At 45.7% G+C, this 12368-nt stretch overlaps 1 protein-coding gene across 1 annotated transcript in view; it reads right to left on the bottom strand.

Moving 5' to 3' along the window:
- The window catches only part of T265_09215 (hypothetical protein), a gene marked incomplete at both ends in the record, with an annotated part of 13633 nt that extends 3156 nt beyond the window's left edge, over positions 1-10477 (bottom strand). The window contains 8 exons of the mRNA XM_009175228.1: positions 1724-1809; positions 4854-5075; positions 6126-6236; positions 6283-6315; positions 6365-6469; positions 8403-8603; positions 9683-9994; positions 10472-10477. Coding sequence (XP_009173492.1) covers positions 1724-1809; positions 4854-5075; positions 6126-6236; positions 6283-6315; positions 6365-6469; positions 8403-8603; positions 9683-9994; positions 10472-10477 — 1076 coding nt within the window. The remainder of the gene's footprint in view (positions 1-1723; positions 1810-4853; positions 5076-6125; positions 6237-6282; positions 6316-6364; positions 6470-8402; positions 8604-9682; positions 9995-10471) is intronic.
- Positions 10478-12368: the final 1891 nt, after the last annotated feature.

The following is a 12368-nucleotide window of genomic DNA, read 5'->3' as shown; positions in this document are numbered from 1 at the left end:
AGTAATGTATCGTATGTTCCTGTATCGCGGTTTCTCGATATCGTAGCGACTGAAACGGCCCGGTGCAGAATATTCAGTTGCTTCGAAACATCACAAACGAGAGATTCAGTTAGGTTCCAGGTGAGTCTCTCTCAAAACCAAATTTGTTTGTAAATGTTCGCTAATATACATATCAGTTTTCTGTAGTATGTTGCCCTGCGTCAGACGGTCCCAGCTGCGGTAGCTTTACCGGATTTACTTAACTGCTGCGGGATCGTGGGAGGATGAAACTCTCGGGGTTAGTGCGGCATTTCGAATGATCCGCATAAACCGATAACAGAATGGTCGTTCAGGTTGTCCACAAAAATCGTCTATCGAAACCCATCTACATATCATTTTTGCTGAGATAGTCTCCATGGTGAAAGTGGCTAGCCTACACTGGGATCGTACGTTGGAAACCGTTTCCGCAGCCCAGACGAGGGTCTTGACAACCGGTTTCCGGAACTATGCCGAAATATGCGGACTTTTCCACCCACAAAAATTGTCATTCTTCAAGCCGTGTGGAATAAAAAGCAAGAATGACAATTTTGCATGATTCCACTCCAAGGATGTCCACCAGCTCGCCTACAGAATGGAGTAGTGTATAATCACCGGCAGCCGTTCCGAATCTTAATTGATGAACTTATATGTTCCAAAAAACAACTTTCCACATTCTGAGCAGCTTCCCCAGGAGGTCTCCACCATAGGGACGAAATTTTGCTAGGTTAGATTATCCGCTTTGCGAAAGATTTTTATTGACATGCAACTCCCGGACAGGCTTGTATTATCGTATGACAGCTGTAAACGGCACCGCAATTCCAGTATGCTTATTAAACCGGCGTCCAAATGATTAAATTTAGGGGAACTCGGCCCGCGGTGGTCACTAATGGCCAAATACTTTTTACACGCTCGTCCACCTGCACAGGAACCGGTAACAGGATGGACCAATTTTAGTTCCCTTGTTGAGTACATCAGTCGCGAATTTCCTGCAGAGGAGCATCTGTTCGGATGAGATGACTGTACTAGCCTAAAATATGGCAATCCCCCAGGAGGAAACACTACACGACCGTTATTTTGACAGAATCATCTTGAAAACCTTGGTGGCACACCTTTTGTTTGGCATGAAGATATCTAATAGGTCATGTCGAGACACGCATTTATGATTTCGAGTAAGGTGAACTGGAAAAGGATAGCGATACGTGTGAAACCTGACTGATGGAAGGATGTAGCGACGTATCGGTCACCACTTGTAAGCTTGTTGCATGACGGCTGAGTTGAAGAAACGCATAAGGTTGCCGATGCACGGTCCACCTTGGCACTCACAGACAGATTTCTCTGCGTTCCATGGGCTAGGAACTCGTCACAGCGGTTTCCCCTACTGTTAGTGCTGCGCTGGTCCAGTGAACACCAACCAACATTCTGGGTCCCACATCATAGCAGTATGCAGAGTTTACCGCGCCGTGAGACAGACTCGGATGACCGAACCTAGCAAGAGGAAGTGGATGAAGCACAACCTTTCAATAGGAAGGTTCACGTTGTCCAGCATGATCAGTGTGCACGACAGTGGGAGTCAAGTACCACTAAGTTACCAGATAACCCACCTATGTGACACGCATACAAATCGACTTTTCAAAGGCATTGCCGTGGCAGCCTATTTACAGAGCATTTTCGTAAATAGCGTAACTGAGCATGGCACAAAACTCACTCCAACGCGTTTACCAGAGATTCCTGTCCACTGTCCCTCAGATTGAAAGCCTTCGAAACTGTGGAGGCTCTCCGCTCATTGTCCACCTGAAGGTTGTGGAGAAACGTTTGAATAGTGCACACACAAAATTCCAAGTTCAGCTACGACAATTTCGATGCCTAGCAACCATGCCATCCAAAAGGATTACAAGGGCTCGTATAGTGCCAGAATGCCCAAGCCGATATGCAGTCAGTTGGGACGCTCGAATCACAGACCTTCCGGTCAAACTGATTTCATTTGTTCAGATCAGCCAAACACAGAATTTGATGACTCCCGCCTACGTTCACGAAGTCAGTTATCAGTTTTATTGGGCGCCCTAGATTTAAGGTGTAGACAGATGATAACCGTCACTGTGAGATCACTCGAAATGACAGAATGCATGCGAGGTATCCAGTTGTCACGACCCTATTCAGTACATAAACAATGTATATCGGGTAGGCTGATATAAAAATGATCTCTTGGATAGAAACTGTCGAAATCGTGCTGTAGCTTGCCATCTGATACTTGTCAACTTTGAACAGAGGGTCATAAACAAGCGAAAACACAGGTGAGAAAAACGCACAGAGCGGTCTAGAGAAACCTTAAGTGCGAAACAGCCGTTCATAATAAAACGGAGGAAGCTAATTCGCAATCGTTTGGGTGGGAAAAGCGCGGACCGGTCTTGATCTGGCGGTAATATTTACGGAGGGTTCCAACCCATGGTGAGGTTCCGGTGAGAGGTTTTCCGACGACGTATTTCGATGATTTTTATCAAACCCTCTACCGCAACTTCACAATACTCATGATGTGTCCGCCCTTCCGCAGTATCACCATTTCGGTGCCTAGCTGCTATGCTACCCGAAGGAAGCACGAGAGCCAGGATACTGTCAGGTTACCCAAGTTTAGACATGAGAGGTCAGGTTTGAATCACGGACCTTCCGGTCTACGAATCGGCGCTGTAAGCACTGAGTCATCATAGTGTGTATCTGTTCGACATTTCGACTAAGGGCCTCCCAATTCTGGTTTTATGACAGCTGCCAACTGAATTTAAAGGTTTGGAATTCTCTACCTTCGGTGTGCCGGCACACCCCACGGGTCGGAATCAGGTACAGCAGGTCTCTTTCCTTTTGGTGGGTGTCTTTTCACTTCTTTAGTTCTGAAACACCAAGTGTACGGAGTATCATGACGAAGGCGGGTAGCCTATATGGGGATCAAAGCCGGATCGTCGAAATGTTAGTCCCTGATCTTTCCCACTAGGGCTAGCTATGGTCGGTTTAAGGCGTTTCCATCTTGAGGAACGAACGCATCGTACTGCATCACGCACTCGCTTGTGTCACAACCGATGAAGATCTTGGACTGGTCGACACAGCTCATAATCTATTCCAACTGGGATGGTTGGTGATTCCCACGCCTCGAAGTCTGTTGTTTACTTCAGTTTGAGTCGTTGTCCAGTCAACTACTTCTGGACTCAAAGCTCTTACTCGGAGAAACATTGGTGGGTCAATACCAACGAATACAAATTTGGTAATAATTACAATCGTTCAGTTGTAACACCCTTTCAACGCATAGCTGTCATGCTACCCGAAGGAAGCACGAAGGCTGAGATGGGCTGTTGGGTTCACCGACACACCGGGTGCATATAGTAGCTGGTATGTAACCAAAAGGGACTGTCAGTCAGTGTCAACCAGCCAAAATTTATGCACATTGCAAATTAAGCGTATGCTTTGGCAAGAAATCTCTGGATTACGTAGCCAAAACGCCCTCATTGGAACAGGGTGGTTCTGCAAACCCTCGTATGTGTTTTAATGTCAGGTCTCATAGATTGCTTTTGAGTGAGACGTTTCATCAACTGAGCATCCGTTCCATTCAAACTGCATTGTATGAGTTAAAAGCCGACTACTTTAACCGTTCTCCACCGTGTATATCAGCCGCTCATGACATCGATTTGTGTAAATGAGATTATGGTACGTGGCGTGGTTTTCACTGCTTCTTCAGGGGACTCCTGTCAGTAAAGCTTACACTGGCTTGCCTGGTGCACAGTGGTCAATCTGTTCACAATGTGCTTAACTACTGATGTATACTACTGATGAAGCATGCGAGTAGTCTATGGTTTGATGTTCAACCTCCGCACCAGCGTGCCCGATCGAAGGTGAAGGTTACTCGGGGAGTTATGAAACTGTTCGTATATTACCGTTTGGTATTCAATAAACGTCCGGGAAAGTTCAAGATAACGCTTGAGAATGTTCGGTTTTTTCCAAAAACTCTGTGCACATGAGATGTTTGTTTTCGTGTCTAACGGCTTACAACCGCTTCGTTCGTGTTTGCCTATGAATAACTTTCTCCTTTCACTAGGAGCTCGGCGTACAGATCAACTGCTACCTGATTAATAGGCAACAATGACTTATCCTCGGACACTGGAAGCGGTCGTCACAATGGGATAGCTAAGACCTTTCTGTGAGAAACACCTTTCGACGGCATCGTTGTTCTGTCTCGTCATGACTGTCAGTGAAAATCCATCTGGTGCTATCAGAGCAATGGAATTTAGCTGAGTATGAGCAGAACAGGAGAAATGAAGTGATGTGTCGTGAGGGTTGCTGGGATTATTTAAGAGGCACTTGGCTCAGTGGCAAGTGCTTTAGCTGTTGAACGAAGTTGTGCACTTTCAAACCAAGAAGTGACATGACGTAGGGCAGTTCACGTATGCCTTCTATTGGTGGCTAGAGCGGTTTCCCCGCTGGATAATCCATAAAGAGGGCAAACTATGTACAAAAAAGCCCGGTGTCTTGTTACTGCGCACCACACAACCAACACACGGAAATGAGGTCCGGGTAAACTGGGATTTTACTTCGAATAAAACCAATTTTAATTACGGTTGCAGGTGTATCTCTCCAGATAGACACCACCTTAGTCGTGGACAAGCAATTCAGTATTGTAAGGAGTTAGTTTTTACATGATCTTGGAGCTAGAACGAATGTGCATTCGGAGGAATATTGGATTGATACAACTGGCTGTGAAGATCCGAAACGCAAGGGCACTGTGAGAATGCGACAAAGCCTCTGCCAATCTTTACCGTCAGATTTCGCTTTCATCAAGTTCATGATAAAACGCTTACCTGCAGCTCTTCGAATTGTTGCAGCTGTATCTGTAGTGTACGATTCTCGTCCATCAAGCGTCTGCGTTCTGCCACCAGATTGTCAGTGAACTGTGTGTCACGTTCACGAAAGCGAGTCTCCAGCTTTCGCAACTCTTCCTCCTTTAGAGAAAGTGAGAAATAACCAGAAGTATCATCACAGAAAGGGGGCATCGCAGAAAGTGTTGAGCTATAATGATGGTCCTTGAAAATGCCCCTTACTACAGCCAGTGTGACTTAAAAAATGGGAACTCATCACACAAGGAAGACAACACGAACTGAAATCGACCACAGGGGGGAGGGTCACTAAAATGGGCATGAGTTTTGCTGTAAAGGTCACAAAATAATCTATATCAGGACACTTACGCAACTGAATTGCTGGGTCCTGTTTGTAGGACAAACTACATTATAGTTGGTCGTTGGTTTGTTCGCTGAGCTGGGCAATTTGATTGCAACCGTCTCATCATCAATCGAGGTGACATCGTCAGTGCGTTGTTAGGGATCGTGGTGGAGTGTAGAGATGAGTTGGTGGTTGGGCTGAATAGGTTTATCCAAGTAAATCAATCTGGCAAGAGTGAACTACAAGCTGATCTGATGAAGAGGAATGGCTTTAGTCTACCCGTCTGAGAACAGAAACTATACAGAAGTGACCCCATACTCTGCCTAAATATTAAAAAAAACAGCTAGTCCACATCTAGCATCCGGAGGTCTCAAATCTTTGATATCATTATCAAAGGTATTCTGAACGAAGCTAAACTCTGCAGCCAAATTGTCATACCATTGACGTGAAATCACTGTGTCCACAAATTTCAACATAGGACGGGGGTGAGCACTGTCTTCGGCGAAATCCTGGTCACAAACAATGATTATCAGCAGTAGACTCCGTAGCACGATGCTTCACGGAACAGGCTGTTTTTTTTAACTCCAAGGTTCGAAATTTATTCGTTACACCTCTTTACATCAATACAGCTGAGTGGCACCTGAACCCCTTTCTAGAGGGAACTCAATGGTTCATGCAAACCACCGCGCAGTGCGTACACCAAGTCACAAGCGAGGGTACCTAAATCCAAGGCGCTTAATTGCATCGACGGTTGCACAACACGTTCGGAGTAGGACTTCAAAATCTAACAGTTCAGGAGGCGTTACTAATAAGATTATGCTCGTCAAACTTCGTTAAATTTCATCTTAAGTAGACAGAGAGAGTGAGAAGAATCCACTCGAAGGAACCCCCCTGTTAGCTTAGTAGAAACTTACAAGCTTTTTGTTCGACTCGGCTTGCACACTGACCAGCTGGGCGCGAAGATCATCGATTACATTACGTTGCTTCTTAACCAGTTCTTCCGCTCGAATACGACGATCTTCAAGCTGAACAAGAAATGCAAAATTATGAAATGAGGATTACGTTGCTAACCAGTTCTTCCGCTCGAATACGACGATCTTCAAGCTGAACAAGAAATGCAAAATTATGAAATGAGGTATCAGCCCACACTCACCTCGCTGAAGGCGGAATTTCCACGCGTATTCGAAGCTTCGTACGCTTGTTGCAATTCAATCGCCTCTAGCTGTGCACGAACGTCAGACAGTTCGTCCCGAGACTCCTGCAAAAAAAGAATGACGAATTGATTGTATTCAGAAGAATGGAAGTACGTACGCTACCTGGAGTGGATATGCTCTGTGAACACTATGTGGTCGCAATGGACGGATCCTGTGGGGCCGTTGTTCGCAATTCACTATGTGTTGCGAATAGTTCAAATTGGGTGCTATGACGTGATGAATGGCATCTTTCCCCAGTGTCTCTCCAGATCTCCCCAGCTTCTTCAGCCATCACCAACACACTTGAAACGAACGTGATAACATCAATCATTTGTTTGAAACCTGTTCAGCATTGTGCTTGTTAATTGGGGGTCATTTGCAGATTTCAGTTAGAACGGAGGTGAGGTTTTGAATAATCTCAAATAGCATCAAACATGAAGAACAAAAGTTGAACACCTGAGGCCTTGGGTCCGTAAACCATCGCTTGTCGCACCAGCGAAAGCTCTTATAAGTCTCCGTTACATTATTTCAAACTCATGTCATCAACTTCCGGTCAATTATGACAGTGCTTCTCAGCTTTTCAGTAGAGACTGGCTTCACTTGCAGGACAAAATCTCAACTAAAAATTAACAAATATCCTCAAAATGACCATCAGTCAATAAGGAGTTTAGAGAAAGAATACTTTCGCAAGATGGTTGCAACTCCCATCTGAGGCGTCGTCACTCGAGTGACCATGTGAAGCGGATTCCGTGATCCACGACTGGGTGGCACTATATCCAGCCCAAGTGTAAGCTAAGCACATTGCTGACCAGCCTCTCGTTGTCTATTGGTTAAGTGTTCAAACTGCTAGCCGGAAAGTCGTAGGTTCCAGACTCCTGATTGCAGTGACGTTAGATGTGTACTGCTGGTGATGAAAAAGCTGTTCAATTTTTTGCTCTTCATCATAGATTGTCTTCACTGACAAGGACAGATCCCAAGTGCAAATTACCAGATCTCCTCAAACTAACATCAGCCGCGAGCTATACAGAACTCACGACCGGCAAGTGGCGCATTTTGTCAAACTGTCGGCGTCGTCGTTTAGCTTATAGCACCATACTCAAGGTCTCAGTGAGGAACAGAAAGAAATAGTTGAAGTTGACGGCCGAGACGCATAACTGGGATAACTTCTCTACAAATCGTCCCTCCTCAGAAACACAGCATTCAGTGTACACGACCGGTAACCTTTAGGAGAATTCTCCGACTAAGAATTGACCTCATGGTCCTTTAAGACTTCAAGACATAAGCAGAACGTAGGAGTCCGACACTGCGATTCACGAAGGTTGTTCGGTTATGTAACACTGCCGACTAACGCCCTTTAACGAAGATTCTTATCAAGTCCAACTATCTACGACAGTTGGGCGAGATGGTCCAAGTGGTTAGAGCGCGCACTTACTGGCCGGAAGGTCCGTGGTTCGAACCCGACCTCTGGCTCTCGACTTCCCCTGTCTAGGCTTGGGCAACCTGGCAGTATCCCAGCCCTCGTGCAACCTTCGGGTGGCACGGCAGGCACCGATAGGGCGCTACAACTGAACGACCCTAGGCATGTTCCACGCAGGATTCAAATCTATCCCGCGCGTCTATCCGGACATTTCAAGTTCATCCAGACAAGAGAAAGAGTATGCATAGCACCTGATGAAAACAAGTTCTGTTCAAAGATCGAATAGGAACGTACAAATGTTAGTTCACGTGGGTTTTGAATCGATACCCCGCTACTCGTAATAATAACGAACTGGAGTCAGGTAGCTTCACTATGTCTGATTGGTATTGAGGAATTTCAAGTAAAGTCCCAACAACACCCGTCTAACACAACACCACTAAACTATGTGCCAAATTTGATCTGTGAAGAAGGGATGCACTCGTGGGTCACCCAACGAAAAGGTGCAACAACCAACGAAAATAGTAACCTCTCACGATAGTTTTCTGGTTGTACGGCTGTGAAAAAATATCGGACAAGCGTACCTTTAAATGCCGATTCAACTCGCAAACATCCGACTGCAGTGACACTTTCTCCTCTTCCAATTCAGCTAAATTGCGCTCCAATTTGGAACGTTCAATACGGTGATCCGTTTTCAGTGTGTCCAGCTCCTCGTTGAGACGAGCGATTTCTTCAAGTAGCACAACAGGATCCGGTTGGTTGGGTTCCATAGTGGATAGGGAAGCCTATAGAATACAAATAGGAAAAAGGTTGGCCTCGAAGACAAATGAACATCACTGAGCTGGTGGACCTCTCAAACGTTGCAGTCATAATTAGAAGTATTTGGTTTAAAAAACCGAATTGAATGCACACAGACGTGTTAGGCAGGATGGAATAGCATCCGGTTTTTTGCGTGAACTACGTCAGTTCCCCCCCACACACACACACAACAAGTGGAATAACAAAGAGCTTGCGTTTATTCCCTATTGTAACTTCAATTGAATGAGGTAGCATAAACCCAGAGGCTTTCTGGGCAAGTGTGCATAGCCCTTCCAGAGAGGACATTCTTGTGCACAAGACGACTCGCCATGCATATCGTGAGCATCTGCAAAAATAACTGGGGATTCCCGTTTGATAACTGTTATACATAGACGTGATCCCCGATTTGAGCTTATCTCGATTTCTCTCAAATCCATGAGAGCTCCATGAGCTACTCGACAAACCCATAAAACTGAGAGCATGACAGAGATCCGAGCATAACAAGAAGTCGAAGACGGTCAAATCTGGCAGAAATGATATTGAGCACGCCTCACCGCTTACGCAGAAGAGTCGATAACAACAAACCAATCGTTCTGCTGTAACACACTTTCGTCGCATAACTGACACGCCACCCCAAAGAAACACGAAAGGCAAGCTACCGCTAAGTTGCTCGATCCCAAACAAGAGCTCGGGTTGGAGTCGAACCACGAAAGTTCCGACCGTCAAGTGTGCGCCTTAACCACGGAGCTACTTCGAATGCCTTTAAGTAGAAATGCATGGGCTGAGTTGTGGATGCCGGGACGTGTATTCGAACAACGAAAACTCATGCTACGGTACACCGTGGAAAGAGTGCCATCAAAAGCGAATACAAACGCTGCTGAAGGTCGAATTCAAATGTGAAGCACAGAACCGATAGTTCATGACTTCACCTGTCGTATCCACTGTGGGTTCTCGTTGTGCTGTTGCTTACGATATTTTTTCTGCACTGTCCAGTTATCCAAACATCAGCTCCAAGGGCAGTGTGATGTAGTGCTCCTTGTTCATAAACTGGCCAGCTTTCACTCACCTCTGAGCTGATCGCTTCCAACCGACATTCGGCAACCGAGAGCTTTTCGCACAACTGGGCCTCACGTTCCTTGGACGAACGAAGTTCCACAGTCAGTGATGCTAGCTGTTCTGCCGCATGTTCTAGGCGTTCTTCGTACTCGGCGCGGCAAGTCTGGCTCGACGGGTCTGGACGAGTAATTGTCTCACTCTGCTCGACCTGAAGGGTTCGCACACTTTCCCTTAGTGATTCTATTTCCTCCAAATACGTACGTTCCATTGCCTGTGCCAGTTCCAGTTTTTGACGTAGTTCATAGTTTTCCTGCGTGAGATCCTGAAACAATAAATGATAGTCATATTGTGTTCATTTCGTTAAATGTTAAAATATCGTTAAAATAGATAATATGAACGATTTAACTACATGTGAGATTGTTAAAGAAATGACCCACCCACTAGACATAGAGCTACGCTGACATGGAAAGAGCGGAAGACTTGTAAGCGGCATTCAGCATAACTGCTATTGATCCAAAGAAGGACACGAGCGTCAAATCGCCCATGACTTTATATGCACATTTTTCCGAGCGAGGTCTTGTATTATAGGCTGAGTTGTTCAAAGACCAGGATTCCAGGCCGCGAACCGCCTATGACCAGAAATCGTACAAGGTTACGTCTCTGACACGTTTAAATTGAAAAAGATTATAAACTCAAACAGAATGACTAAGTTCCGGTAGATTCCCCATGCTACTGAATTTAAAGTAACAGCCGCTCTGCAATTTGTGGCTTCCTTGTCTGTTGTTTTTCAAACACTAACCGGCATCGAAAATCCCGCCTTAACGAACGATTGTCTCTTGAATGAACAAAGACGGAACAACAAGGGCTCCCATAGCTGGTACGAAAGCGGTAGGCCGAAGCCTCCTAGAGGGCCCATGCTTAATGTCAATCTCGGTTGTCGAATCTTAAAGGCGGAACACTACTAGTCCTAGTGGTAGTAATAATAACTACACTAACATTCAGCTGCAACATCCTGTACCATGCTACAAGAAGGAAGCACAAGGGCTGACATACTGTCAGGTCACTCGAGCCCAAACAGTGACAGTCAGGAAGCCGGAGTTTGATTCGAAACATGGGCTTCGCGGTCAATAACCTCGAACCTTAACCACTCAGCTATCCCCGGTTCAAATCAGCTCTCCAGAATGGACACGCCCGAACTACACCAATTACCTATAACATAAAAGGACGCCGAAGGAGTATTTTCCTTGCAACTAACGCTGCTTCATTTCACGAACAAATCATGAGCTTCAGTCATATAGATTAGGTAGGAATCAAAGGCGTACTAACCACAGACACGGTTAGTACGGTTGTTCCAGTCGTGTACAATAATTACGCGGGCCCTGATTATTTAGAAGACTACAGATGCCCGGATATGAAGCGATACTTAAGAGTTGGAAAACCGGAAGAAATTTGAGTAAATTCGAAAGAGACTTCGCAAAGTATGGAATTTGTGAAGCTTCACGTTTGCAACGGTTTCCGGAGATACTGATCAAAACCGTCAAGTTAGGACAGTACATTCACCAGCAGCATGACCAGCGCCCAAATAATGCTGAAATCGATCCAGGTAATATTTTAGACCACGGAGTGAACGACTTTCCTCACTTCTTTCAAGAGTAGAGAGCAAATAACAGGGCGATAGAAAACAGTCCACTGGGTTCGTGTCACGGCCTTAAAATCACCAATTTTTGGCCAAAACCGCCCCCGATTCAGGTCATGTTCCTATGCATTATAATGGAATGCTCCGTTAGGGATGCTATTAGTTACAGGCAACACCCATAAAACGAAAGTGGACTGCATTTTTATCAACTGGCCGAGTACCTACTCATTCTGACTGGTGTTCCCTGCCCCTTAAAAGCATACCACAGAACTCAGAGTCATGGTATCAATTTCATTGATCTCTGCAGTATACATGTGGCCCAGGCTATGATGACAAGCTCCAAATAATGTGGCGAAATGACCCTCAGCTTACAGTAGAATAAGCATGTCGAGGATGTCACTGTCAAGTGCCCGACCGCTGAAGGGATCCCGCAGAAGACTGGTGGAGGAGCTTAGTTTTGGGTAGCGAGGTCTGCAGGTAAGGTTTTACTGACCTCAGTTTTTTTAATTAACTGAGGGCAAAGGAGAGAGGTGACGATTTTCCTTCTAGAAAAGGTTGACTCTAAAAACAGTACATATCGATAACCGGCGAATTATACGATACGGCCGAAATATTATCAAAACTTACTAAGAGCCCGGTGAGTTTTCAAATGCATCTTATTGCTCAGTAAAAAGCGTTCAGCCGTAGCACCCTCTCGGTGCCTAAATGCCAAGCCACCCGGAGGTTGCGCGAGGGCTGGGATACTACCATGTTGCCCAAGCCTAGACAGGGGAAGTCGATAGGCAGAGGTCGGGTTAGAACCACGGACCTTCCGGGCAGTAAATTCGCGCTTTAACTACTTGGTTCACCTCGCCTCCATGCCCAGTAAAATCGGGACTAGGATATCAACGCTTTTATACCTGCGTCCGTGGACTGCGTCAGCCCTCCGCAGCCAAGCACATCAGACTATTGAACTAATGGCCTCGAGTATAGACTACCAAACGGACCCTACCACCGGCAGCTTTGTGGGTCAAGATTTAGAGTCAAAATCTCAAGGTGAGATACCCTAAACAAGCCCTCC

This window comes from Opisthorchis viverrini, assembly GCF_000715545.1.
Source record: "Opisthorchis viverrini unplaced genomic scaffold opera_v5_266, whole genome shotgun sequence".
NCBI classification, from domain to species: Eukaryota; Metazoa; Platyhelminthes; class Trematoda; order Opisthorchiida; family Opisthorchiidae; genus Opisthorchis; species Opisthorchis viverrini.
Note: the sequence above shows the minus strand (reverse complement) of the source record. Positions and strands in the feature narration are given on the sequence as shown.